The sequence below is a fragment of the Lissotriton helveticus genome, chromosome 1_1 (assembly GCF_964261635.1).
Source record: "Lissotriton helveticus chromosome 1_1, aLisHel1.1, whole genome shotgun sequence".
NCBI classification, from domain to species: Eukaryota; Metazoa; Chordata; class Amphibia; order Caudata; family Salamandridae; genus Lissotriton; species Lissotriton helveticus.
The window spans coordinates 1,649,767,997-1,649,794,489 of record NC_136057.1 but is presented as its reverse complement, the minus strand read 5'-3'; the positions used below and the strand labels follow the sequence as shown (position 1 = coordinate 1,649,794,489).

Genomic DNA, 26,493 nt, shown 5'->3' with positions numbered 1-26,493 from the left:
GAGGCATTAAGTACCTCCAGCATAACAGGAAGAATAGTGTGGCCGACGGCCATCAGAGAGCTTGGAGGAGAGGATCACTAGGGGAGCCTGATTTTACCTGCGTCATTAAAGTAGCAAGTAAATCAGGATGTAGCAGAGGGAACTCAGCCAGCACAGATGACAGATTGCCCGGAGTGTCCTGTTTAGAATTCGTCAAGATGTCTACTGGAGCATTTGGGATGGTGTTTGAAAATGACGAGTAAATAAGATCGACTTTATTGTAAAAGAAGTCCGCTAGGTCATTACAGCGAGCTTGTAAGTCTTCACTATTTACGGGGGGCTGGGGGAGTTTAGTAAGCCTTTTTACAATCAGGTAAATCTCCTTAGAGTTAGAGCTGGCTTCGGAGATTTTTTGTGTGTAGTACAGGGCTTGTGCTTTCTTTATCTCCTTCTTGTAGTCCCTAATGGAATTTCTATACAGGGTTTTATCTGGGTCTGTGTAGCCTAGACGCCATTTCCTCTCTAGCCTCTTGCACTTGCGTTTAATATCCCTAAGCTCCTCCGAGTACCAAGGAGCCGAGGTCCTAGATCTTTTTACAGGGGTTTTCCTGACGGGGAGTATGATGTTCAGTGATTTAGTTATCCAGTTGTTGAATTCACCATTAGCTACCAAGGGATCTGCGTTAATAGATGGTATTGTGGCTTGTAGCTCGTCAACCCACTTGTCTAGTGGGAGTTTGGACCAGTTTCGTGCTTCCCGTAGCCCTGGTATCAATGCGGGGGGTTTGTGAATGTTCCAAATGAGAGGGACTAACCAATGGTCGGTCCACGGGAGCGCAGTAGGAGGCTCTGCCTTCAAATCGGGGCAGTTACTGAATACAGGGTCCAGCAGGTGAGTTTAATATGTGTGGGTAGTGAGACAAGCTGAGCTAACTGTAATGCGGAAAAATCTGCAATTAACTCTTGAGCCGTGTGGTCCCTAATGGCGTCAACATGAATGTTCAGGTCGCCCAACAGTGTGAAATTAGCAGAGGTGGCAGCGAGATCTGTGACTACTGAGGGCAGAGAGCATAGGAACTGTTTAACCGGTCCTGGAGGGCGGTAGATCAGTGCTCCAGAAAAGCTAATGTTTGGCGAGAGCTCTAAACTAAAGGACATCCTTTCACAGTCCAGAAAGGGGCTGGGGGAGCAGCGGCAGATATAATGATCTTTGAATATAATTGCTAGTCCGCCGCCTTTCCCATGTGGACGATATATCCTTGTTATTTGATATCCTTGTGGCAGTGCTTGTATTACATCGGGTTCTGAATGCGGGGTCAACCACGTCTCGGTGAGAAAGAATATATCCGGGTTTAGCTCGTCAAGTAACAAGGATAATTCTATTTGATGTTTGGGCAAAGACCTACAATTGAGACGGAGCATCCTATAGATTTGCTGGATCTTAGTGGTGGAAATGGCTTTAAGATAGGTGTTACAATGCTGGCATTGTGCTGGCAAGTTTAAAGGATGATAAGAGTGGTTACATAGTACCTTTTCTGGGGGTCGCAGGCTGAGTAACTCGCTGAAGCTATATCCCCTAGTGACCTGCAGAAGGGGCAGGGGTTATGGCCCCTGGTCCCGTCCGGTCGAGGACGGGCGCAGATGGGCTTGCCTTTGGCGCGCCGCCGTCGCGCCCGCTGCGCGGATGGGATGACACCATCTTTTTATTCAGTCCAGAGGCGGGCGGGAGGCGTCCAACAGCTCGAGCGCAACCCTTAATCCCGCCAATATGGCGTCCTAGAGCCCAGCCTCCCACAGCGTCAGCCCAAGATCTGCTGCGCTGGGAGCGGGATCGAATGCGGCAAAAACTGGCTAGAGACTTCAAGATTATTTAAAAGGTTCTAAGGAAACAAATGTGTAAACAGAAATAAAAATGCACACAGCTTAAAACATACAGCCCCCGGCTTCCGCCTCAGGGGTACGCACACGCTAGTAATCAGCGCGCCCGCGCCTTAGTGCAGTTTTTATACCTGGGCGGGCGGGAGGCGTCCAACAGCTCGAGCGCAACCCTTAATCCCCCCAATATGGCGTCCTAGAGTCCTGCCTCCCACAGCGTCAGCACTAGATCTGCTGCGCTGGGAGCGGGATCGAATGCGGCAAAAACTGGCTAGAGACTTCAAGATTATTTAAAAGGTTCTAAGATAACAAATGTGTAAACAGAAATAAAAATGCACACAGCTTAAAACATACAGCCCCCGGCTTTCGCCTCAGGGGTACGCACACGCTAGTAATCAGCGCGCTCGCGCCTTAGTGCAGTTTTTATACTTGGGCGGGCGGGAGGCGTTCAACAGCTCGAGCGCAACCCTTAATCCCCCCAATATGGCGTCCTAGAGCCCTGCCTCCCACAGCGTCAGCACTAGATCTGCTGCGCTGGGAGCGGGATCGAATGCGGCAAAAACTGGCTAGAGACTTCAAGATTATTTAAAAGGTTCTAAGGTAACAAATGTGTAAACAGAAATAAAAATGCACACAGCTTAAAACATACAGCCCTCGGCTTCCGCCTCAGGGGTACGCACACGCTAGTAATCCCTGTGTCCTGTAACGAAACTGGTGCTATGTAAGGCGCTCTGATACCCGATGGCTCGGGTCTAGTTCGTGCTATATAAAACTCTAGGGAAAAAAAATCAAAAGAAAATCCAGCAAAGCTGTCAGGTCAGGTCCTTCCTGAGTGGGAATACATCACAAGTACAAAAGTCTATAATGACTTCAATACATTTACAGGTCTATAAACAATATCAGTCAAAAGTCTTTATTCCGGTTTTACAGTACCATAAAAGAAAGAAGGACATAGATCTTGCATGGAAATAATCAGAATAAAAGGCACCGTAGATTAAAATACTTCCTATACAGGCTTTTGATAATTTAAAAAAAGATACAAATTAGGATAAAAAGCTTATCACAAAGATACAATATGTACATAGTGCAAATATAAGCATATTTCAATATTTAAAAGATGTATCCTAACATCAAAATTAAGATAGCGAGCAATCCAAATATTTACAATCCAAAGTGCTAGTGCGAAATCCACGCCCATCTGTTCAGATCATTTGGGTTTCAATTCATTTACTTCCTTCAAGTCGATAGGGCCTTCCTTCTAATGGACCATGATTTACCCAGGAATTTTGCTGTTGCACAAGCAAAGAAGGGTCTCACGTCTGACTTCAGAATACGTAGGGCTTCTTTATGACTATGTGTCCCTAAGTATCTACATACAGGGGTAAGCCAGTTCCTCCTGGGTCTGGTGTAGGCAAGGCAAGCAAAAAATACATGGCCTATTGTTTCTTTAGGGCAAGGGCAAGAAGGACAGCCCTTGGGCTGTGATATATTTGTCCTCCAGGTATTAGTGAAGGCATTGATAGGAAGGCAACCGTGTCTAAATTGAATGTAAAATATCCTATCTTCTGGCACAATATAAACAATATAGTCCCATACAACTCAAACAATCAGGAGTGGGAAGGCTGTATTTGTAGTACACTGGAGACGTATGGTGGACTGTCAACGATCTACACCTCGAAACACTTAAGGAGTAATTTAGGCTTTGTCTCTTTAAAAACAGTAAACAGGGAAGTCAAAATCCATTCTGGTTGTCCATTCCAAACGAAAAGTTATCCGATAAGCAGAGCTGCCCTTTCTTTCTATTTAAAAAATTGGTGAATTTCCAGCAGAGTATTAAGTAACCAATTATTCTGCCACATTTGGTGACATAAATAGTTTGATGCTTGAAAAAATTGTCCCCAAATTGAGAGAAAGTTTGCAGCAAAATCTTTTTTTGATACGTAGACACCTTTCCCCCTAAGAAATGTATTTTTAAGGAACAGGAGTATTTAGCAAATATTACCACTATTTGTAAGATATATATAACTAAAAACTGCAAGTGAAATGCGGGTGTGTTGCACAGCCTCGTGATGCCTTGGCTCCCCTCTGAAGAAGGTCAATGGGACCGAAAGATATTAGGAAAACGTCAGCATTGAAATAAAAGCTTGTTTTCACCATAAGGAGTGCGGCTCATACCTTTCTGCTGCAGAGAGGGCTTGGAGATATATATATATATATATATACATACACACACAGAATACTCGCCACATGCCACTCCTTGTAGAGGAAAGAACTAATGTAGACCGCAAATCTGTGCAAATATTTTCTGGTTTATTTAGTTCAGTCTGCCATAACGCGTTTCAGCCGTTACCGGCCTTGATAACATGATATATATATATATATATAGTTGTGTTATTTTAAGAGTTTTACTTTTTACTAAATAGCATACAGTTATTTAGAAAGTCACAAAAGTTATTTAGGAGAACAGCTGGTATTGTTTATTATAATGATCTCTGCAAATTGGTGGCAAAATATTGCAACATTGTCAAACTTCTTACGTTTTTCAGGAACATTTTCGAGTTGGAGGATGCAAAAATTCATGGCTTCACATGTATCTAGGAGCATCTGAGTTCTGCATTAAATTCTGCCTGTCTCCTCTAAGCATGCAGCTGTCTCGATGAAACATTGTACTTTTTTTGGAAGGAGATAACATGGCCCACCCTCTTGGAACACTAGAGGAGATTATCCCGGGTCTGTTCTAAGCGGCTTGCGCAATGCTGTCAGACTGGAAAATAAAAACAAAAAAAGTCAGGAACAACTAGGGACAGCACTTCTCAATCCATGAGCCAGGCATAATATCGGCTGCATTTCAAGCTGGCAGCATCTTTCCAAGAGATACAGAAAAGGAAAAGTTCTCCCTGCTTTAGTCCCCTCCACCCGTTCCTTGTGCAATCTTGGTTTACCCATTACTGGTAGCATTCTCTACCGATATACATGCTCTATAACTACCCTATACAAATGTACATATGAGTGCATGTTATATATTAAAGTATAAGTACCACCTATCATCCACTGAGCCTCTTCTTCTCCTCCACCGTCCTTAGTTGTCCTACTTTTGCTAATGACCAGAGGTTGCCTTCTTGGCTCATGTCGGCTTGTATCTGGCTAGGTCGCGCTAGCTCTATAATAATGCCTAAATAAATAAATACATGCATAAATACAATTCATGTACCATTGCTCTTCTGTGACCACACTAGTAAAAAAACACACGGTTTCCATGAAGTGTAGTTCGAGGCTTTAGCAAGACACAAAGAGGAAGTCTCAGTAGTTCCCATTGTAGGTGGAAGTCATCCCGGGTGAAACACCTCGGTCCATTGGCGCAGTGTTTAATTTGTCAAATAAATAAGTTCCAGGGCCCTTGTCAGTAGGCCACCGCAGCTTGCACCACACCTTGCCAATGCTAGCGCTGCCAATGACAGTACTAACGCAACTACTAACCATCGCATTGCTACATGTGTGACAATTCAGACTGTTCGAAGCCCACAAAGCTATATGAATGGGTTGAGCAGCAAGTATTTGTTGTTTTTACTGTATATTGAAATAACACACCACTATTGTTCTGCTCATCCATATATTACACAAACAGCGTCACCAGGTGGCAGCTGTCATAAGGCTTTTAGAGATACAACCGATTGAATAATCTCCCATTTTTGCAAGCCCGCGGTCTGTTCGAGAGCAAATTATTCTGCAGGCATCACCTTCTGTCATCTGAGGGACTGCTTTGCACTACTAACCAGCTGTGGCCTTGCCAAAGTGTCATGCAAAGAAGAAATGGGTCCCTTCGCCGCTGTTTAAAATGTGAAATACAGAAAAAACCAATCTGAGTTTAGAGAACCCCTTAGGTTTCTGTGTCACTGCACCTATTCACCAATTGAAGCTACCTCCCCCCCTCTCCCTCCCCCCCGTAAACCAGCTGCAGGTCTAGCCTGCTTCTACACGGCAGCACAACTACAATGGAGCTGTTGATAATTAGTGACCAACACTTGTTCTCTCCATTGATCCTGTCTCCATCCTACTTGGAAATATTACAAACATTATACATATGTTTTACCACTCTGACTTACTTTTCATTAATAAGTCTGGTTAAAAAATCGAGTTAAACTATCTCGTTCTAATGATGGCCCCCAATAAATCATTTCAGCGGGTTAAAACGTGTAGACCTGCTGGCATGATCCATTGTGGGTATGTCTGTTTGAATTTTTTTTATTAACATCATACTGATTATCTCATTACTGTTCTGACACACTTGGTTACATAACTCCATTCGGGCATTTTCCCGATGGGCTTTGTAAAAGTTATCGGTTATTCTTCATTGCTCAGGGGACCACAGAATTCCACCTGTAATTCCCATTAACTCTACCCTCAGTAATGATAACCCCGGGAGGCTTCCCTAAATTTTCTGGCTCCGGGAATCTCATGATGAGGCTCCTTGTGTGACTTTCACACTAGAGTGAACATTTTGGATAACTATGCTTTGATGTAAACCCTTTTTTTAAAACTTTGTACCTAGAATTGAGACACTTGGGGAGCAGATGTCTTGAGCGTTTGTTAGCACTTGATTAAGTGTATGTTCCTAGGGTAAGTTTACGCATAGTTATATAATAATAAGAGGTAGGATCTATTGGTCTGTTCATGTTACCTTTAAATGATATTCCAAATGTTTTGCTTTGAGGAGCACCCTGGGGGCAGAGGAAACTTCCAGCTAATCAAAAACTACAAATCTCACCCCTTTTTTAAAAAACTTGGGGAATTTTCAATTTCGCTCAAAATAGTCCACGCCTGGAGTTGCACTTTCTCCATATATTCTAGGACTGGAGTTAGAATAATACATTTACTTTCTCAGCAACTACAAAACTCTCAGCTGCCCTGACGGTGCAACATGTTCACTTTGGATAAGGTAAGACGGTATTACACAGCTTCTTTACTGACTATTTAATTTGCATGTTTTCTGTGCCTTCTGCTGTGACCTCCTAATATTTAAATACTTGCCTCCATTTATTGACTGCGCTTGTTAGTCATTCTGTTATAGTTTGGATAAGCTCACTCCCTTTTGCATAATGAAATTAAGCTACTAGGTGCCTGTGTTTTTTTTGGCTGAAGCAGGTATATTATGTTGCTTTGTGCTACATGTTGAGCAATTACAGAAACAGCAACAGTTCTAATAAAACAAAATGAGACATGAATAATGTAACTTTTGTTTAGATAAAGCTGCTACTTCTGTGCATTCACAAGAAAGTTGCAGGTAGGCCTGGGAGGAAAATGATCCCCAAGAGGTTCCATGAGCAGTGGTAGATATTTGAAATGTTAAAGGTACGCAGCATAATACCTTCACAGAGTAGCACAAAGCAAACATCCATGGGACGCTCCAGGAAGAGATCTATTTTGGAGTAGCGGGTACTCAATCCAATACATTTATGAACATCTCTTTTGATATGAATTGACTACAAAGCCATATGTTCTGAATGAGCACTTATGAATTATTTCAACACTTTCTTATTGTACCAAACTGTTAATCTTTCAGACACATACACATACCACTGCACACCATTCTCTTAATCCTTTCAAGAAGTCCTTGATCTCAGTGTCTTCATTTGTCTTCTCTTTCCACTCAGTTTCGTCAATGGCACCATTCCAGGATGTCTTAAAAGTCACCACTGACCAATCATCTTCTACTATCTCATCGTCTTCAATTGGTAATCTAGACAACCAGTCTTCATTTTCTTTCTACCAGATACATACTTCAGGGTAAATGTAAACTCCTGCCAGTAGAATAACTATTTCCCTAACCTCGAGGCAGACCTCACTTCTTCTTCGATGGTAAAAATATTCATCAAGGTTTATGATCCACTCAAAATTCCATAAGCCACGCTGATGCTTTTAAATCGTTTTTTCCCACAACTGTGGGTCACAAGCCAATTTTTGGGGGGTCGTGAATGTCTAAGCTAAATTTATAAATGCTTTTAAATTCTGTATTATCGTGTCATATTTGTTGCTCTTCAACAACAGAGGTCAATGTCTGTGTCTTCTAACATTGCTGCTTATGCTTTTTAGGTCGAGTAATTTTAATTACTCAAAACCTATTACATCTGAACCAGTCTCTTGAACCAGCCGGATTTCCTACAATGCATGTTAACTTTTCCAGCGTGACGCTTCTCCAGCGCGCGCTTGTCCTCCCACACCACATCAAAGGCTTCTGCTCCCCCTCACTCACACCCCATTCCTATATGCTCCTTCCCTCCCTCACACTCGCTGGCTCCCCCGCCCCCCCACCAGGCTCTAACCACGTTTCAAACAATGGTCTTTTAATGTATGCTTAGCGGCATCTGATTCATTTTATTTACTTCAAGCACTTTGTGCGTTTAGTTTCCCCACCCCAACCTGTTTGTTCATATCGATCTGAGAATGTTGCCAGAAAACTCATTTGCAGCTTTCCTATGGCTGCTTTTAAAATTCCCGTATTTTTCTCGCTCCTCTTACTGCTTCATTTCGCTCCCCCCTCATGTCTTCCCCTTCAAATACTCCCCCCCCCCAATCATTCTGTGCCAGCCGTTGACAGGAGGTGCAAAGCAGACACTTGAAACAAACACACAACTGGGCTGAGGCTAATAGGCACGGGAGATTAAGCGATTTGCCAGAATCCTGGTGCTCAGTCCGACCGCAGCTCTGCAGTGCAGTGCAGCTCGCACCCACGGCTGGATGTTTCTTTGTGGCTGAACACGCTTTCATTGCAAAACACATTCATGCGATGTATTTATTTTATTTCATTACGAGCACTTTTCACCAAACACACCTGAGCCGGCCCCCTACATGCTGCAGGCCAGTCTCATTTAGCTTGCGCTTCAGTGTAATCAAGTACTTCGAATGCTGCAATTTATGCACATGTTTATGTTTTTGGGGGTAACCACGTTTTAAACAATGGTCTTTTAATGTATGCTTAGCGGCACCTGATTCATTTTATTTACTTCAAGCACTTTGTGCGTTTATTTTCCCCACCCCACCCTGTTTGTTCATGTCGATCTGAGAATGTTGCCAGCAAACTCATTCGCAGCTTTCCTATGGCTGCTTTTAAAATTCCTGTATTTTTCTCGCTCCTCTTACTGCTTCATTTCGCTCCCCCCTCATGTATTCCCCTTCAAATACTCCCCTCCCCCCCTCAAATCATTCTGTGCCAGCCGTTGACAGGAGGTGGAAAGCAGACACTTGAAACAAACACACAACTGGGCTGAGGCCAACTGGCACGAGAGATTAAGCGATTTGCCAGAATCATGGTGCTCAGTCCGACCACAGCTCTGCAGTGCAGTGCTGCTCGCACCCACGGCTGGATGTTTCTTTGTGGCTGAACACGCTTTCATAGCAAAAAACATTCATGCGATGTATTTATTTTATTTCATTACGAGCACTTTTCACCAAACACGCCTGAGCCGGCCCCCTACATGCTGCAGGTCAGTCTCATTTAGCTTGCGCTTCAGTGTAATCAAGTACTTCGGATGCTGCAATTTATGCACATGTTTATGTTTTTGGGGGTAACCACGTTTCAAACAATGGTCTTTTAATGTATGCTTAGCGGCACCTGATTCATTTTATTTACTTCAAGCACTTTGTGCGTTTAGTTTCCCCACCCCACCCTGTTTGTTCATGTCGATCTGAGAATGTTGCCAGCAAACTCATTCGCAGCTTTCCTATGGCTGCTTTTAAAATTCCCGTATTTTTCACGCTCCTCTTACTGCTTCATTTCGCTCCCCCCTCATGTCTTCCCCTTCAAATACCCCCCCCCCCCCAAATCATTCTGTGCCAGCCGTTGACAGGAGGTGGAAAGCAGACACTTGAAACAAGCACACAACTGGCCTGAGGCCAACAAAGGACAGTGTTCAACATCGCTTATCAATGCCTTGCTGTCACACATGGCTCGTTGGGGTTTTATCTGCATTTCTCATATCTACATCGTATTCCCTAGCACAACAGGGATTTCCTGAAAGTGTGAGTCTTGTCATAGAACATACTTGTTTTCTTTCTCACCACAATGGTTGTATCCGTGTCTCACCTTGCTGCTCATTCCGTGTTCTCCCTTTTCCGTTCTATCCTCTCCTCACCCACCATTTCTTCACCCCCTAACCCTCTCTATGCCCCCTTACCCCACCTAACTCTCTCTTCATGCAATTTCCCCATCTTCCTTTCACATACATCTGCCCTTCTCCTCTGTCCCAAAGCTGAAGACTGTAAACAGGGGGGTCCTCACTCCTCACCAGGCAGAGGTCTGTAAACAACTAGCACAACAGTAGCCCCCCACACAGCCTCCTTAACCTATACGTTTTGGTTAGAGTGCACACAGTACAGCCTTCTACCGCCACCACTCTACCACTCTCTCCATCAACACTCTACCACTCTATGCACCACCACTCTATGCGCCACCACCCTATCCACCACCACCCTATCCACCACTCTAGCGCCAACACTCTAGCGCCCACACTCTAGCACCACCACTCTACCCGCCCACCACTCTACCCTCCAACTCCACCCTCAAAATCCACCATCCAAATCCACCATCCAAGCACTACTACACCCTCCAAATACACCCTATGACTACACCCTCTAACTCCACCATCCAACTCCACCCTCCAACTCAACACTCCAAATCCACACTCCAACTCCTTCCTCCAACTACAAATCCACCCTCCAAAAACACCATCCAACTCCACCCTCCAACTCCAACATCCAAATACACCCTACAACTCCACCCTACAACTACAACTCCAGCCTCCAAATCCACCCGCAAACTACAACTACGGACTCCAACTCCACCCTCAAAATACAACTCCACCCTACAACTCCACCATCCAACTCCAACCTCCAAATCCACCCTCCAAATCCACCCACCAACTCCACCCTCCAACTCCACCCTCCAAATACACCCTCCAAATACACACTCCAACTCCACCCTCCAAATCCACCCTCCAACTCCACCCTCCATCTCCACCATCGAACTACACCATCAAACTACACCATCAAACGACACCATCAAACTACACCATCCAATTCAAAATCCTACATCCAAATCCACCCTCCAAATCCACCCTCCACCATCCAACTCCACCCTCCAACTCAAACTCTACCCTCCAAATCATCCCTCCAACTCCACCCTCCAACACAACCCATCAATGCCACAGCACCACTCAATGCCACTGCACCACTCAGCGCACAGCATCCCTCAACGCCACAGCATCCCGCAACGCCACAGCATTACTCAATGCCACAGCATCACTCAAGCAAACCGGGCCGAAGAAGGCTGTGATGCCAGAAACCGGTCCCCGGGAGCTTGTTTCCTTCCCAGTATAAGAATTGGCTTGGTAGTTTGGTTTGCCCTGTTCCCATCATGCACTGGGACAGGAACAGACTAATTTGCATATAGCCAGGTTCTGAGCTGGGATGGTGCAGTGAGCTAAAAAACGGTGATGGATTAAAACCATGATCTCTTGACTTGGTAAGAGTATTCTGCATCATTCAGAAACTCTGTCCATCACCACCCCCCCTTTTCCAAAAACAGCATCACTCAATGCCACAGCATCACTCAACGCAACAGCATCACTCAGCGTCACAGAATCACTCAGCACCACTGAATGCCACAGCACCACTCAATGCCACAGCACCACTCAATGCCACAGGCCCCCTCAATGCCACAGCATTACTCAATGCCACAGCATTACTCAATGCCACAGCATCACTCAATGCCACAGCATCACTCAACGCCACAGCATCACTCAGCACCACTCAACGCCACAGCACCACTCAACGCCACAGAACTACTCAACACCACAGCACCACTCAATGCCACAGCATCCCGCAATGCCACAGCATTACTCAATGCCACAGCATTACTCAATGCCACAGCATCACTCAATGCCACAGCATCACTCAACGCCACAGCATCACTCAATGCAACAGCATCACTCAGCGCCACAGAATCACTCAGCACCACAGAATCACTCAGCACCACTGAATGCCACAGCACCACTCAATGCCACAGCACTACTCAATGCCACAGCACCACTCAGCGCACAGCATCCCTCAATGCCACAGTATTACTCAATGCCACAGCATTACTCAATGCCACAGCATCACTCAATGCCACAGCATCACTCAATGCCACAGCATCACTCAGCACCACTCAACGCCACAGCACCACTCAATGCCACAGAACCACTCAACACCACAGCACCACTCAACGCCACAGCACCACTCAACGCCACAGCACCACTCAACGCCACAGCATCACTCAGCGCCACATAATCACTCAGCACCCCTAAACGCCACAGCACCACTCAATGCCACAACACCACTCAACGACACAGCACCACTCAACGACACAGCACCACTTAGCGCACAGCATCCCGCAACGTCACAGCATCACTCAACGCCACAGCATCACTCAACGCCACAGCATCACTCAGCACCACTCAATGCCACAGCACCTTTGAATGCCACAGCATCACTCAGCACCACTGAGTGCCACAGCATCACTCAGCACCACTGAATGGCACAGCATCACTCAGCACCACTGAATGCCACAGCATCACTCAGCACCACTGAAGGCCACAGCATCACTCAGCACCACTGAAGGCCACAGCATCACTCAGCACCACTGAACGCCACAGCATCACTCTGTGCAACCATTCAACAACAACTGGTTCTAATATGTTCTCTCAATGTTTCAAGCTTTATTACAAATGTCACAAAAAGATGTTAATATTTCACTTCTGTTCTTGGATTTTCATCACAATGAAATACACTGAACATAATCTTCCCACAAGTTATTTACAAACGTTTAAGCTATTGCCATTATAAATAACAATAACTTTTATTTAAGTATTATTATTAAAAAAATAAAAGCCATTGTTATTTGTAATATTAATACATCTAAGTCATGTAAATACAACACATATTGCATTACAAATGCTATAGGTGTCACGTTTGCGAAAGTTAAAACTATTGGCATTGTAAATGACAAAGCTATTAATTTCGCGATTTTCAAAACCAAAACATAAATAAAAAATGTGTCATTTACAATACCAATACCTCAAACTTTCCTAATGCGAGACCTATTGCATTGCAAATGCTTGTTTAACATGGGGATTTGTGTTTACAAACTCCTCTCACTTTTCAGTCAGAGAAAGAAAAGAAAAGTGAATTATATAATAATCTCTCCGGGGTACAGATAGTGTGAGGAAAGGCTATAGGATGCCATTTTTTTGTAACAAAAGAAACTGTAAATACCTTTTAGTCAACTGTACACGTTCTGTAGTTCGAATCGGAAAGCATAAATGAAGCATTTTTTTGTAATACTCTACTGTGGTGGAAACAAAGATTTTTATAGGATCAAAACAAATCAAGACACTTTTACTTGTTGATCAACTGAAACTCGATTTCCACACATTATAATTCATGTCTAATATAGTTTTCTAAGTAAAACTGAATGTCTGTGGAAATATAGTATCCATTTAAATGGAAAATGGGCTAACTGTAAATACCATTGTGCAACCACAAAATGATTTATTTGCATTAAAACATCCCTCGCCTCATGTCAATTAAAGCTCGGTGCATCACAAACATTTGCCATGCTAAAAGGTTGGTGGGGGTTCTAAAAGGTTTGGGAAATCACTGTTTTAAATGCTTTACACCAGCCAACTTTCTAACGCTTCTTTTGTCTATAACAGTGTTTGAACCTTCTGCACCCCTGAATGTGCATGGCAGACATTGACTATGACCCTCTCCATTCCTTCTTTCAACTGCATAAAAACAGTGCTTAATCCGTAGGTGCTCACATCTGTTACTATTACAGGTCTGTTGTTGGGGTCACGGAGTTTCAAAATTACAGCACTGGCTATGTTATTCTTAATATTTATTTATGCTTTCTCACACTCTGATTGTACCTAGAGTACAGTTTTCTAAAACATATTTCTTAATTCTTGTCTGAAAAATTACTAACAAATGTTGCATAGTATTAAACCATTCCTGAAAAAGGGTCTTGATAATTTATTTTGGTCTTAGGACGGGACGGGTAGGGGGCATTCACATTAGCTTTGACAAGAATTAGTTTTGTTTTGATTTCTTCTCCTCATATGGTGTGCCATTACTAGATCTTGGCCCTGATCATACTTTCCCTATATTAAGATGTTGTATTGAAAATACATTATTTTATTTTGTACCTGCAATAATTTTTGTATAATATTTTGAAAATGCCCGATGTTAGTCAGAGAGGCCTTTTTAAATATCTAAAGCACCCTCAGGTGTCACAAAAGAGTCAACACGTCTAGATTCAGAATATGATATACCCAGATGATAGGCTTAAATCTAATGTGGTGAAGACTTTTTCCCCTTTAATTGTTGATAGCATCTTGTTGTCAGATAAAGAAAGTCTATCAAGTCAAATATTCTAAATCATGGAGATCGAAGCATATATGTACCTTGACCCCAGCAATTCTTCCAAAAACTGTTTTGTCACATCTGAATTTTTGAAGATCATAATTTCTTTCTTACAAGCAATTCCTGTTGCCTTGTAATTTGTAAGTACATGTAAGTGCAATTTATTATTTTTAAAATATTTTCGCTTAAAAGCTAAAGCTATTTAATTATATAACAAGGCTTACAACTCTTGTAGCACACCTGGTAATGAAAGGAGTGATTGTTCTGAATTCCACCACCCATCCCCAGATGAAACACATTTCAACATCAAGCAATCACAGCAAGCCTTACAACATAAGAAATTAACTCATACACCAAACAACTTTTTCTGCCTTCAATATGTCAGTGGACACGTTGGTTTGTTGGTTTGCTCCTCATTTGTGGATTCATTACTTCAAGAGGAGAAGAAAGAGTGCCTACAGGCAAAGGATCAACAGATTTTGGATGTCCAGGGAAGTTGTCATTGCCAGACAATGCTTCTCACCTGATGTGATCCTTTGCATGGTTGTAGACTGTGAGCAGGAGTTCGATTCACCTACAGCTCCCTCCCGGGCTATCCCTGCTAATGTCAAAACTGTGTCTACACTCCATTTCATAGCTATGGGATCTTTCCAGAGGATCACTTCTGACAATGTTGGCATCTCACAGGCAAGCCAGTCTTGATGCGTCCATCAGGTAGTGAGATAAATCAACAAAAGAGTGCACCAGTTTATCAGCATGCCATTGTCACTGGTGGAAAGGCAAACTGAGTAAATGGAACTGTATGCCAGTGACCACTTCCCTCGTGTACTAGGTGCCATTGACTGCACCCAAAGTGGCACTTCAGCCACCTCAGCAAACCTTGTCTGCAACAGACTCTGTTAGCACTCCCTCAATGTGCAAGCTGTCTGCGATGGTAGAGCCTGCTTCACTGATGTGTAAGCTGCTTTTCTGATGTGTAAGCTGCCTTTCTTGGAAGCACAAAGACATCTACGTCCTGCAACCCCCTTCCGCACGTCTCTTGGTTGCAGGGGATTGCGAGGACATGTGACTCATTTAGAAGTTACAATACTACACTGGGACTACGTCTGCATTGGGTGGAATTTCTAACATAGTCAATAATCCTTACAGCACATATACATTACCCTCACATTTACTCTATGTTTGTGGATATGGTGTTTTAAATGTAGAGTAGAGGCCCATTTTTTAAAATGTCTTGTATTTGGTGCAGATGATGCCGATTATGATGTCTCTTCCCATCTCCTCACACCCTACAGATGTCCAACCAGCACACATACGTACACAATCCAATATTGCGCACGCTTTTGGTATCCTTAAGGCACGATTCAGATGTCTTGACTACATGAGGGAGCTGGGAGCATGATATGGATCCTACCATCCAGGAGAACGCAGACCATGGGGATCCTCCTGTCCTTCAACAACAACTTTTGGTGTACCAAGAGCAGACCCTACCACCATCTGGGCCTGCACCTAGTCTCTCATTAATTCCAGAGACACCCTTTTCTATGGGGTGGGGGGAGCACAAGCTGCACCTTCTGCACAGGCATCCTCTTCACCTCCCAGTGGGCCCCCACAAGAACACCAACAATCGAGGGACACTTCTGTCCCGGACACCCCACTGCCCTCCCAAGAAAATGTGTTGTTGGCTGCTCTCAAGGAGTTCCTGAGGCCCTATTGGAGAGGTGCATGGAGTGATCTCTAGGGATACCCGGAACTCAGATACTCTGAGAAATGGTCACTGAACTTTATGTGGCTTCATAACCTCTTCGACTGTCTGGACCTTATGTTGTGTCTGCCCCCAGCTCACCCACCCACCTTCTGATGTCCCCCTTCCCAGTTCATCTGTTCAGCCGTTTCCCCTGCTACCCCTGTGCTTCCTTCTTTCTGTGGGCGTCTGATCCTGCAAAGCCAACCATTTAACATACACGTAGGAGGACTTTACCATCTTTGGGGTAAAGGCACAGAGCAGAAAAGGTCAGGGAGTTTTGCAACCACACCAAGGACATGATTTATACAACCAATCTGGCTGGGGATAATGACTGGTATAAATTTCAACTTATCTTTTGGACAATTTATGAACTTTACTTTTCTCCTGTGTATATAGACTTCTTCCCTTGACAGTTCCTGAATTTTTTTTTATTATTTGCTGGCCCCCTTCATGTTGGCATTTCCTGAATCAAGTACTGAGTATTAACCACGAAGATCTATTTGGTAAAAACCCATTCTGATCAGGGTAAATCAACTAACCAGCTACAGACATGAGTCTAAATGCAATAATGAAAAGCTTGTCATCCGTCAGCGTAGGCTGAGTCTCTCAAATCTTCAACTGGATAAAGAACATGCTGGTTTTGCACTGCCCAGCTTGCGATTATACTATTTTGCAGCTCTTTTAGACACCTTTCTCAACTCAATGATCCATTTTCTGCCGGGACGTTTGTTAATTGTTTAGTTTCTGGCATGTTGAAGAATTCTGGTGTTGTTTTCATGTTTTTATGAGAATCTTTCATTTGTCGAAAAGGTATTCGTTGATTAAGGATTTATTATGGTGTAAGAATAAACTTTAAAGAGAATAACAAATTCCAGATTTTCATGTATTTCTCTCACTCAAACTTAATACTGGCTTTGGCTTAGTTCTCTCAGTTGAGAAAGTGTCCCCCTGAGAAAGCCTTGGCTTTCTTGAGGCTATTAATTTTAAATCTAACGACAAATGGAAAACGTGGGACCAACTGGGCTTGGCAAAGGAGATTTCAGGGATAAGTTTAGTTTCTTGAAAATGATATGTTAATAATGTAGTCAGCATCCCTCTCAGGGTAGGCTCTAGACATGTCTAAAAATGTTGTTTAAATATAATTTGCGAGGCATTGACAGTTGGTATAGACAGATTCAAAAGGGAGGTCTTGTTGATCTGATTGCCATTCACATTACAGCATTTCAGTAAAGAAAGTGGGCTCAGTTTGATGGTTAGAGAGTGGGCGTAATTGTGTCAGTTTAGTTGTAAGTCATTCAGACGCGCCAATTTTAGATGCATGGAGCTTTTCTCTCGCTGGCTTCTTCATTGTGCTCCCAAGCTTTTGAGCAGCTTCTTCCCTACAGTTCGTAACCCTTGTTTTAGATGCCTCCATGTTGTCTTTTATGTCCCGTTCTTTGTGAGTTTTTGAAGTTGGTGGCCTTCTTGAGTTCTTTATTAAATACATCTTTTTTTGATAATTTATCATTTTATTTGGTATAATCAGGCATGATTCTGGTTCTGGATTACGCTATCTTACATTATTTGAGTGCAGGCTCATTTTCATTGCAGTGTCTGTTGCCTGTTCTTTGATTTTGCAAGAATGGAATTAGATTGATATCCCCCATTTCATTCACTGGTGTAATAAAATGAATACAGTTACATTTTCAGAATATCTGTATGCTGAAAGAATTAATCAATTGAAGAAGTTTATTTGTACATAGGGTAATTATGATTTTGCTTGAGTAAGTTCTTCAGCACAGCAACTTGTTTTTGTGGGTTTGTTAACTCTCTATGATTCTGCTGTTTATGTATCTGCATTTGTATTGCCATTTTCAATCATGTATTCTTAGATGGCCTTTTATACTCATACAATACTCAAACATTAATGTCTTTCTTTCTGTTTACACATTTTGCAGGATAATACATTGTATGTCAGCCAAAAAGAAATGTTCAATTAATAGCAGATGCTTTCAGAATCAAATGACATTTTTAAATGCATTACATTTTGAAGGTAAACAAAGAACAGAACATACTGAGCATTTTCTTATGTACTAAATGCAACATCAAATATTCAGATGAAAGTTAGACAACGGATTTGTTATAAAAAATTTCACAGATTTTTACTACTCAAACATGGTTATAGAGACTATGTTAGATTTAGAGTTGCTTTGTTTCACACACCATACGTTATGTTGGGGGTTTCTTCTACCACGCCACTCCACCTATGCAATGCTGGTAGTGACATTGATTGAGACTTTGCTCATATTGTGGGTGGCTGAGTTGGCAATGATTGAGTTGGTGAAAGTAGTGCAGGTGTGGGTGGTGCACAAGGCTGGACTGGCCGTAACGGGCATCTGGCGTTTTTCCAAAAAGCTGGAAAGGTGAGGACTAGTTCTGTGGAGAAGTGTGGCTCAATGGTTAGAGCAGGCAGACCTTGATGCAGAGCTCTGGCCAGGGACCAGGGTTCGATTCCCACCTCGGCGGGTCTCCGGCTCATTAATCCCCCTGACTGGATATTCTCGCCTCAGTGCCTGTTCTGATCATGGGTCCCGCGCTGCAACTCTGGGCAATAGCTTGCTTAGTCTCCACAACGGCCCCAAAGCGCTGGGATGCCTGGCTGCACCTGGCGGGTGCCCAGGAGTGGACATTTCCCAGGAAAGCCAGGAAGGGTTCCTAAGCGGTATACGGACAGCGCCGGGACACCTCCGGTGGAGGTAGCTGTGCGCTTTACAAATTCCGACATTTACATTCTGTTGCTGGGGGCCGGTTTATTGCTGAGCTGGGGGCAGTGTGTTTTGCAAATTGTTATGGGTTTAAAAGCACCCGCTGTGGAATTCCTTTTATATTCAGCAGTTTTCAGGCAACAATACAAATGTCAAGATAACTCTGGTGATTAATGTTCCTGCTGGAGAGGGCTCAGAATTTTGTCTAGTGGCAGTTTTGATTCATCTAAAAGAGCTCAGAGGGCTCACATGCCTGCTGCAAAGAACATTTATCACGCAGATCGCAGAACAGTATTTTGGGGCCTATTACGATTGCGTTTTTTCCGCATCCTCCGGGCCGGCAGAAGCCACCGCCGGCCCGGAGGATGCGGAAAAACCGCAGCGGACCCACCAAAGACCCACCTCCACATTAGGATGGCTGGTGGGTCCTGGTTTCCGTCCGCAGCTTTTCCGCCGCGGTTGGCTTACAACCGCGGCGGAAAAGCTCTAATATGGTGACGGTGTCTCTCAGACACCGTCAGCCATGTTAGCATGGGCTGTAACAAATGCTTTGCCGCTGAGGGTTTTCCGCCGTGGAAAAGCATGTGTAACTTCACTGCGGGCCCCCTGGGTAAAGGAGGGGTGGGGGGTGCACATGGGGGGTACCTATGGTACTCTCCTGCATTTGTATGCAGAAATCGGCAGGCACCGCACGGTGCCTGCCGCTTTCTGCATACAAATGCAATGTATGCAATTTTACCATTGCGGCGGGTGCAGCTTGAAGCCTCACCCGCCTCAATGGTAAAAATAGAGGATGTGACCGCCAGGGTGGCGGTCACATCCTAATTGCACAGGAGGGAACTCCGCAGGCCATGCGGAGGTTCCCTCCTACTCTATGGTGGCGGACGGACTCAGGTCCGTCAGCCATCATAATCGGCCCCTTTATGTGGATAGCTCAGTGGGATACTGCTTTTGTCATAGAGATCCTTTTGTTACTTGCAGTTCATAAGTTACAATCGTAATATAGCACAGTGAGCTATGAACTGTCATCAAAGAGCTGCATGCAATCTGCATGATACGGTTTACAAAGTTATGTTTTTTCCCAATCTTCCATTATTATAATGTTGCTAAATCGGGTTTATTTGGGAAGAAATGTATGTTATGAGTAAAGTCAAACCTAACCACTGTGTTACATTTTAAAACCCGAGTTTCTGCTTCTCCCGACCGGCACTCTTAAAAAACATGCCTGCCAGTTTGGATGACATTTGAATCCTACAACTCATAGTCACCTTTGTCTATGTAAAATTTTCTATACACTGGTTTATACACGTATGATTCATTGCCTCTGTATGTGTGATGTAAAGTGCTCCGACACCCTACACTGGTATGAGAGGCGCTATAAAACAAATTAAATACATGTGAGAGAGAATCATTGGAGAGATAAGCAGCACTGTTGCAGGGTGATAGTGAAGGAATCTTTGGAGAAGAAGGCCTTTGGGGAGTGGGGGGTGCACATACGTTTTGTTGCACCAGGCACCACCAGGGCTAAAGCCGGCCGTACCATTTATTAGGGGGGGGGACAACATTGTCTTCCATTAGGCTCTCTGATTCCTAGCTGTGCTTAACAGGGAATGTGTGCACTTGTGTTTTTTGTTTAGAGGAAAGCATTCAAAATGGCATTGGACTGGGGATAGATAATATGGACTTAGAGAGGTATAGCATTTGCGAGTTGTACAACACAACTGAAGTGAATTTGTCACTGGTGCTATAAGGTAGGCAGTTCCCAACATCAACATTTATAATCAGCAGTGTAATATTTAATGCTTGCAAGTGATAGAAGTGCTGCACTTGTCACTTAACCCAGAATCCACTGTTGTAAACCTTAAGTAACTAAAGAAGTGATGCAGCACAAACAGGGTTCGAAATATATTCTCGTGTGTTTGTGAAACCGACCCAGCATCTTATGCATGGGGAGTAAGATGTCCCCCGCCCCTTGTTGACTCATCTATTTGTGAGGCTCTCAAGGTAAATACAAAGGAGGATAGTGATATCATATTCTTGGGTTCTAATGGGGGGAGGGGCTTGGGATTTGAAGTGGTGGAGGGGAAGAGCTTGCAAGTCAGCTTCAATGTATTACAGTGTTTGCCCAATTTGACTGCGACACAGAAGGGACCCCCTCAAAGACTCAATGGCTCTTGAAAAGGGAGGGTGCATTAGGGCTCTCATGGCAGTCTGTTTTAACTACTAGCCTCTCCAGGTATATATCTTATGTGTCCCGCTGTGGTGGTTCCCCCTGTCGAATTAGGAATGAGTTGCACCATTTCTGGACAGGCCCACACCATATGGTAGAAGATTGCCACTGGATGCGGCCATTGTCAGCATTTTGGTGCAACCCAGAGAACATGCGGTGGATATGTGCGGGGGAGAGATATGTTTTCAATACTTATGTTGAGACCCACAAAGATTGCTCTTCTTCAAGTTAAGGTGCTATAGATATCTTATTGTGCTACCCTTACATTGACAAGTTTTCTACTCTTGCATTGATGTGTCTAACAGAAATTTTAAAAGACAATACATAGAATCTAAAACATCAGCATTGTATATTGTACTGGTGCAAATAGGGTTGTGAGACAAAAGACATACAGTAACCATGTCAGAAATAAAGTGGTTAGATCCAAAGGCTAAACAATAGACATTTCACTTGCCAGTCTCTATAGATCATCTGACTTGTAGATGTGATTTATTTTGATGCACTGCTAGAAGTTGATGTTGTGGCAGATAGTGGAAGGAACAACATTACAGGGCCTTAACAAGGTTAAAATAAAAGTATGACTATATAATAGTATAACAGAATCAAAGTTACATTTAACTACAATTAAAAGGCTTTCAAAACACATTGTCAAATACAGTGTAAGAATTTAACAAAACAAGACATTATCTATAGCATGTTAGTCATATTGCTACCATAAGGCCATACCTGCGTTCTGGGTTGCATTGGAAGACCAGCTCAGTGTGTTGCCCTGCTGCGCTTGCAATGACTCCTGTCCCTGCTGAAGCAGCAAATCTACTCAAAAGAGTGACTGTATGAAAAGCGTACTAATACTTCCAGTGACTTCACAGACATAAATTATGTTTACTCTGACTGCAACTCTTAAACTGAATGGGTAGAGACATGTACATCTACACTTTGCAGTTAATTTACAAACAGAAATCGTGAATTGGCTAAAGTAGTAAATTTACTACAAACTATAAGAGTAAATTTACAAGAGTAGATTTACTCACGTGTAAGTTTACCCTTAAAAATATGCCTCCACATCTTTATTTTCATCCAACTCCAAGTCCTTCTGATTCCTTTCTTCAGTTGAAGGTGTCCTCACTTGTGACCATTGGGGAAGGTGATAACACGAGCTCCCATGATAATCCTCCAACCCTCATCTCTAAGGCAATGAATGAGCTGAGCTCTAATTATTCTCACAATAGTCAGTATACTCTACCCAGTGGCAAATTGAGGTTTTGGGAATGGAAAGAAAGAAAGATGCTGGATACAAGGTTCACATATCTTACCTCATAGGACATATGCATCAATGTGGTCATCACGTGCTATGCTCTTCAATAAGCGTAGAGTCTGGTAGCAGATATATATAGAACAGGAAAATGGTGAGAAGAGTTATATAGTCTTGATGGAATATTGTCATCAGACCCTGTCTCCCCATTCTGTCACATTTTGCCTGATGCTTAGATGGTCACAAGAGTTAATAACCCTTGGATGTACTGGGAAACCACCTCATCCTGGGAGCATCAGGATGTCAAAGTAGGAGCAGCGAAGGACTTGCAGCAGCAGAATAACCAGCTGCTTCCAAACGGTGCAGATCTTCACAGAAACACACAAAGGCACCATTGAGATGCTGTAATATGACACGCATTGACAGGGAAGAAAAAGACACAGAGGGAAGCAGAAAAAAACATAGAAATGAATAAATTGAAAGCACTAAGGGCCAGATGTAGGTAATTTTATTTTACCACTTCTTAAATACCGAATCATACCGAATCGGTATTTAAGAAGTGGTAAAATAGAGGGGGGGGGGGATGTAGGTATTTCTGAATCGGTAAATACCGAATCGTTAAGATTCGGTATTTACTCATTCTCTAAATACCGAATCGGTAATGCCCATTGATTCCTATGGGCATTGAAGCCCATAGGAATCAATGGGCATTACTGAATCGGTATTTACAGATTCGGTAAATACCGATTACAGCAAGGGTGCAGGGGGTGTCACTTTGACACCCTCTAGCACCCCAAATACAGGCATGTGTGCCATGTGGCACACAAACATGCCCTAAGGGCATGTCTGTGTGTCACATGGCACAGGTGTGCATGCACAGATGTGCATGCACACCTGTATTCGGTATTTTACCACCCAATTGGATTGGGTGGTAAAATACAGAATTCTGAAGGCCTGTAGCACTGTCAACAGTGCTACCTACATCTGGGTTTTACCGAATCGGTAAAATTACCGATTCGGTATTTTACAGATTCGGTAAATTTACCGTTTCGGTAAATTTACCGAATCTGTAAAATATTTGCCCCAACATCTCGAAAACCAATTACCGGTCGGTAACGGCCGACCGGTAATTGGCGACCTACATCTGGCCCTAAATGCCAGCGAGAACCATACAGCAAGTACATTTGCAAGGCAACGTGGTGCCAGAACTGGCACTTCTTATGCTGCCTCAGAGGTAACTTGACAACCTCATTGGCCTGACTCTCAAGTCTGCCTTGTGAGGCACTTTTTCTGCTCAGCTCCAGCATCTGTAGGCTTGTATTCCAGTCCGTCCAGCCCTCCAAGCTGTCCTTATATTCCTGATATCCTTCCCTGCGATGTCATCTGAAGCATTTGTCTCTCCTTGACATGAATCTCTTTTTCTGCTGGATCCTGACAGAAGGTATGGGTACATGTCTGACAGTTTTCCTGCCTTTTAGTCCTAGACTATGTTGAAGTAAAGTTAGTTTCCTTTTGCAGATAAAAAAAACCTACCCTTGCACTACCTCTATTTAGATTTCAAAGTCCTCCCTCCAATGTTCCCTGTTTATCCAGAGTTTCCCTCGTATTGCAAGTACACTGCAGTGCACTTCAGATTCCATGCACGGTTTTCGTCCTTATAATTCAAAAATGATTATCAAAACAGGAAACAAAAGCAACAAAAGTGGTCGCTGGGGTCTAGGAAGAAAATAAACATATACAAGGCTACCGCTGTTGTCACAGTCGTTCAGTTTTTAGAACGTGTCTCTGCATTGTAAAATTGTGCCTTGATATCACATCACTTGAACTTGACAGTTATGAATACCAATGACAACAGTTGTTTCCTGGAGGTGCATTACGTTTCCTTCTTTACTGGCTCACCTGATAACGCATCATGGAGGTAATTCAATCAAATTTAATTAGAACATGTCTGTAAAAGACTTCTCTTTAATATCCAAGAGAGATATGGGATGGTAATTCATGGGTCAGACCTTTTTGGCTTTTTGTGGATTAGCCCAATTATGATGGAAATCCAAGAGGAAGGAATTGTCTTGGCGGAGAGTACTGACGTTGCTAGCCTAGATGTAAAACATGCACAAGTAGTGCTTCTAGGTATGAAAAAAACGTGGTCATGTGATCTTTACACCTTTCAAACTGGAGAGGGTCAGAACCCATCAACAGTCAAAAGATCATACTTAGAAGTCTCGGGTGGGGGTGGTGGTGGCTGGGGGCATGGCCAGGCCTGCAGTTCCACGATGATCATGAAGCCAAGGAAAATACTTCTGCCATACTGCCTCAGACATCAAGGTATCAGGGGTAGAGTGTCTATTATATGCCACCAAGCCTCAAGATTCAAGAAACAACGCGAATCATGCTTGCCTCAAAATATTAGCACTCAGTATTACAAGCACCCAGACTCTTCACAGGTACCAAACGCACCAATACTATACTAAGTCTGAAGTCAGGGATTGAATGTTTGCATAAGAATGTTCAGTGACTTTACAAGAATAGTTTTCCCCTCAATTACCAAGCAGATTTTATAATTTTTTTTATTTTATGTTTGGCACTTTATAAAGCACCAACCAAGTGACATTGCGCTGCATTATGGTTTAAGTGGAAAACTAGCATGGCGATTGAGTGTATGTAACTTTCTCTTCACTATACAGAAACATGCAGACATAATTTTGGCTTTGCTTGTCAAATATACATACACTTTGGCATAAGCCTATTTATGAATCTAACAAATAATATTCTCTTAGTAGAGATTTGAGGAGTTATCAACCATTGGAATATTTGCGGTAAAGTGGCAAATCAATTGTCTGTCTTGTGATTTTGTGCCGGTATGTTGAAAGCTTTGTAAACATTTTATTGAAGAATTTGCTTTTGTGACTCAGTTCATGAACGATAATTTAAATGTAAACTCAAACCGATTGAGACACATTACTTCAGTAAGTCATCTCACGTGAACCAGATTTTCCAGTCCATGAACATCGTTGTGAGAAAAGCAAGGAGCCTGTGGGGTGAAGGTAAACACAACCCAACCAAAGAGGGGATGACTCTCAGGTCATGGCCAATGCTGCTAACTTTGACTGATTGTCTTGGACAAAGCACCATGGATTCTCTGGCCTGAGTCAAATCCACACATGGTGAAACTCCATGACCAGTGGTATTTGGGTAAGTGTGTGTTATCACAGAAGCTACAAACGGTTGCAACTTTTAAATATGTAACTGACAGGAGAATTTTAGCTGAGGCATAGAGACGTTGATAACGGCAGGGCTGCTTTACAGCTGGTTTAAGTTGTTTTTCAAGGTGTCATTTCAGAGAGTTTTATTATCTGACTTACTTGTTTATATGTTTTCCCCTTAAGAAAATGGACTTGGTGCAAGTACCTCAGAAAGCGTATGGCAACTTCTTTGAAGGTGACTGTTACATCCTGCTTTCGGTGAGTAAGCTACATTTTCAATAATTTCATTTTTGTTCTCGTGAATTTGATGCCAGTCCTGAAAGTTGATGCAGTCACTCTGTGAACACACTGTTAGCTATTAGCAGTCAGTTGATCAACCAGGCTGCAATTCAGAATGGTAATTTACTTCCCTTTTTGTTTGAGAACCAGACCATATTAGGCTTGTGTGAGTGTGTGATCCTCAGATAGGTCCCTTACCTTCAGAACGAGAACCCGTGTTCGTCCGACCAGTTCCATCAGCTCCTGTACGAGCACTGTATTTCCATTGGGCTGCAGCTTCTGGAGGTACACGGGCTGTTCACCACTGTCACACTGAAGCATCCCGTGCAACCGAAGGCCACAAGGAGGCCATGCCGTCTGGTGCCTCCTGTAACCTTCGCCCATCGTTGTGAGTGGACAGAGCCAATCTGTGCCAGGTATGAAGTCCTTCAGTCTTTCAATTAGTCGGCTCTTTCTCAGTAAAGACAGACTCACGTGTTTCAAGGGATGCAAGGGTGGGGAAAAGTTGTGATCTTTCATTCTGTAGGCATGATGGGCCTCCGCTTGATCTGCTGTCAAGAAACTTGAAGGATGCCAGGTGGGGACAAGGCCTCCTAGGTACTCCAGTGGGTGGGTTGTGACTGGACTCCCTTCAGCAAGTTGTGCTGCAGCATCTGTGATTAAGTCACAATCATATTTACAGTAGTGGAACATTCAAGCGTGGCAGTGGTTAATGGAGGTAATGGAGC

General features: G+C 43.3%; 1 protein-coding gene across 2 annotated transcripts in view; it reads left to right on the top strand.

The window, feature by feature from the left end:
- AVIL (advillin) overlaps nucleotides 1–26,493 on the top strand; it is a 316,912-nt gene that overhangs the window by 93,098 nt on the left and 197,321 nt on the right. For both annotated transcript variants that reach the window (XM_078688810.1, XM_078688800.1), the window contains exon 3: nucleotides 25,670–25,744. In XM_078688810.1, the coding sequence (XP_078544936.1) occupies nucleotides 25,670–25,744 (75 nt within the window). The remainder of the gene's footprint in view (nucleotides 1–25,669; nucleotides 25,745–26,493) is intronic.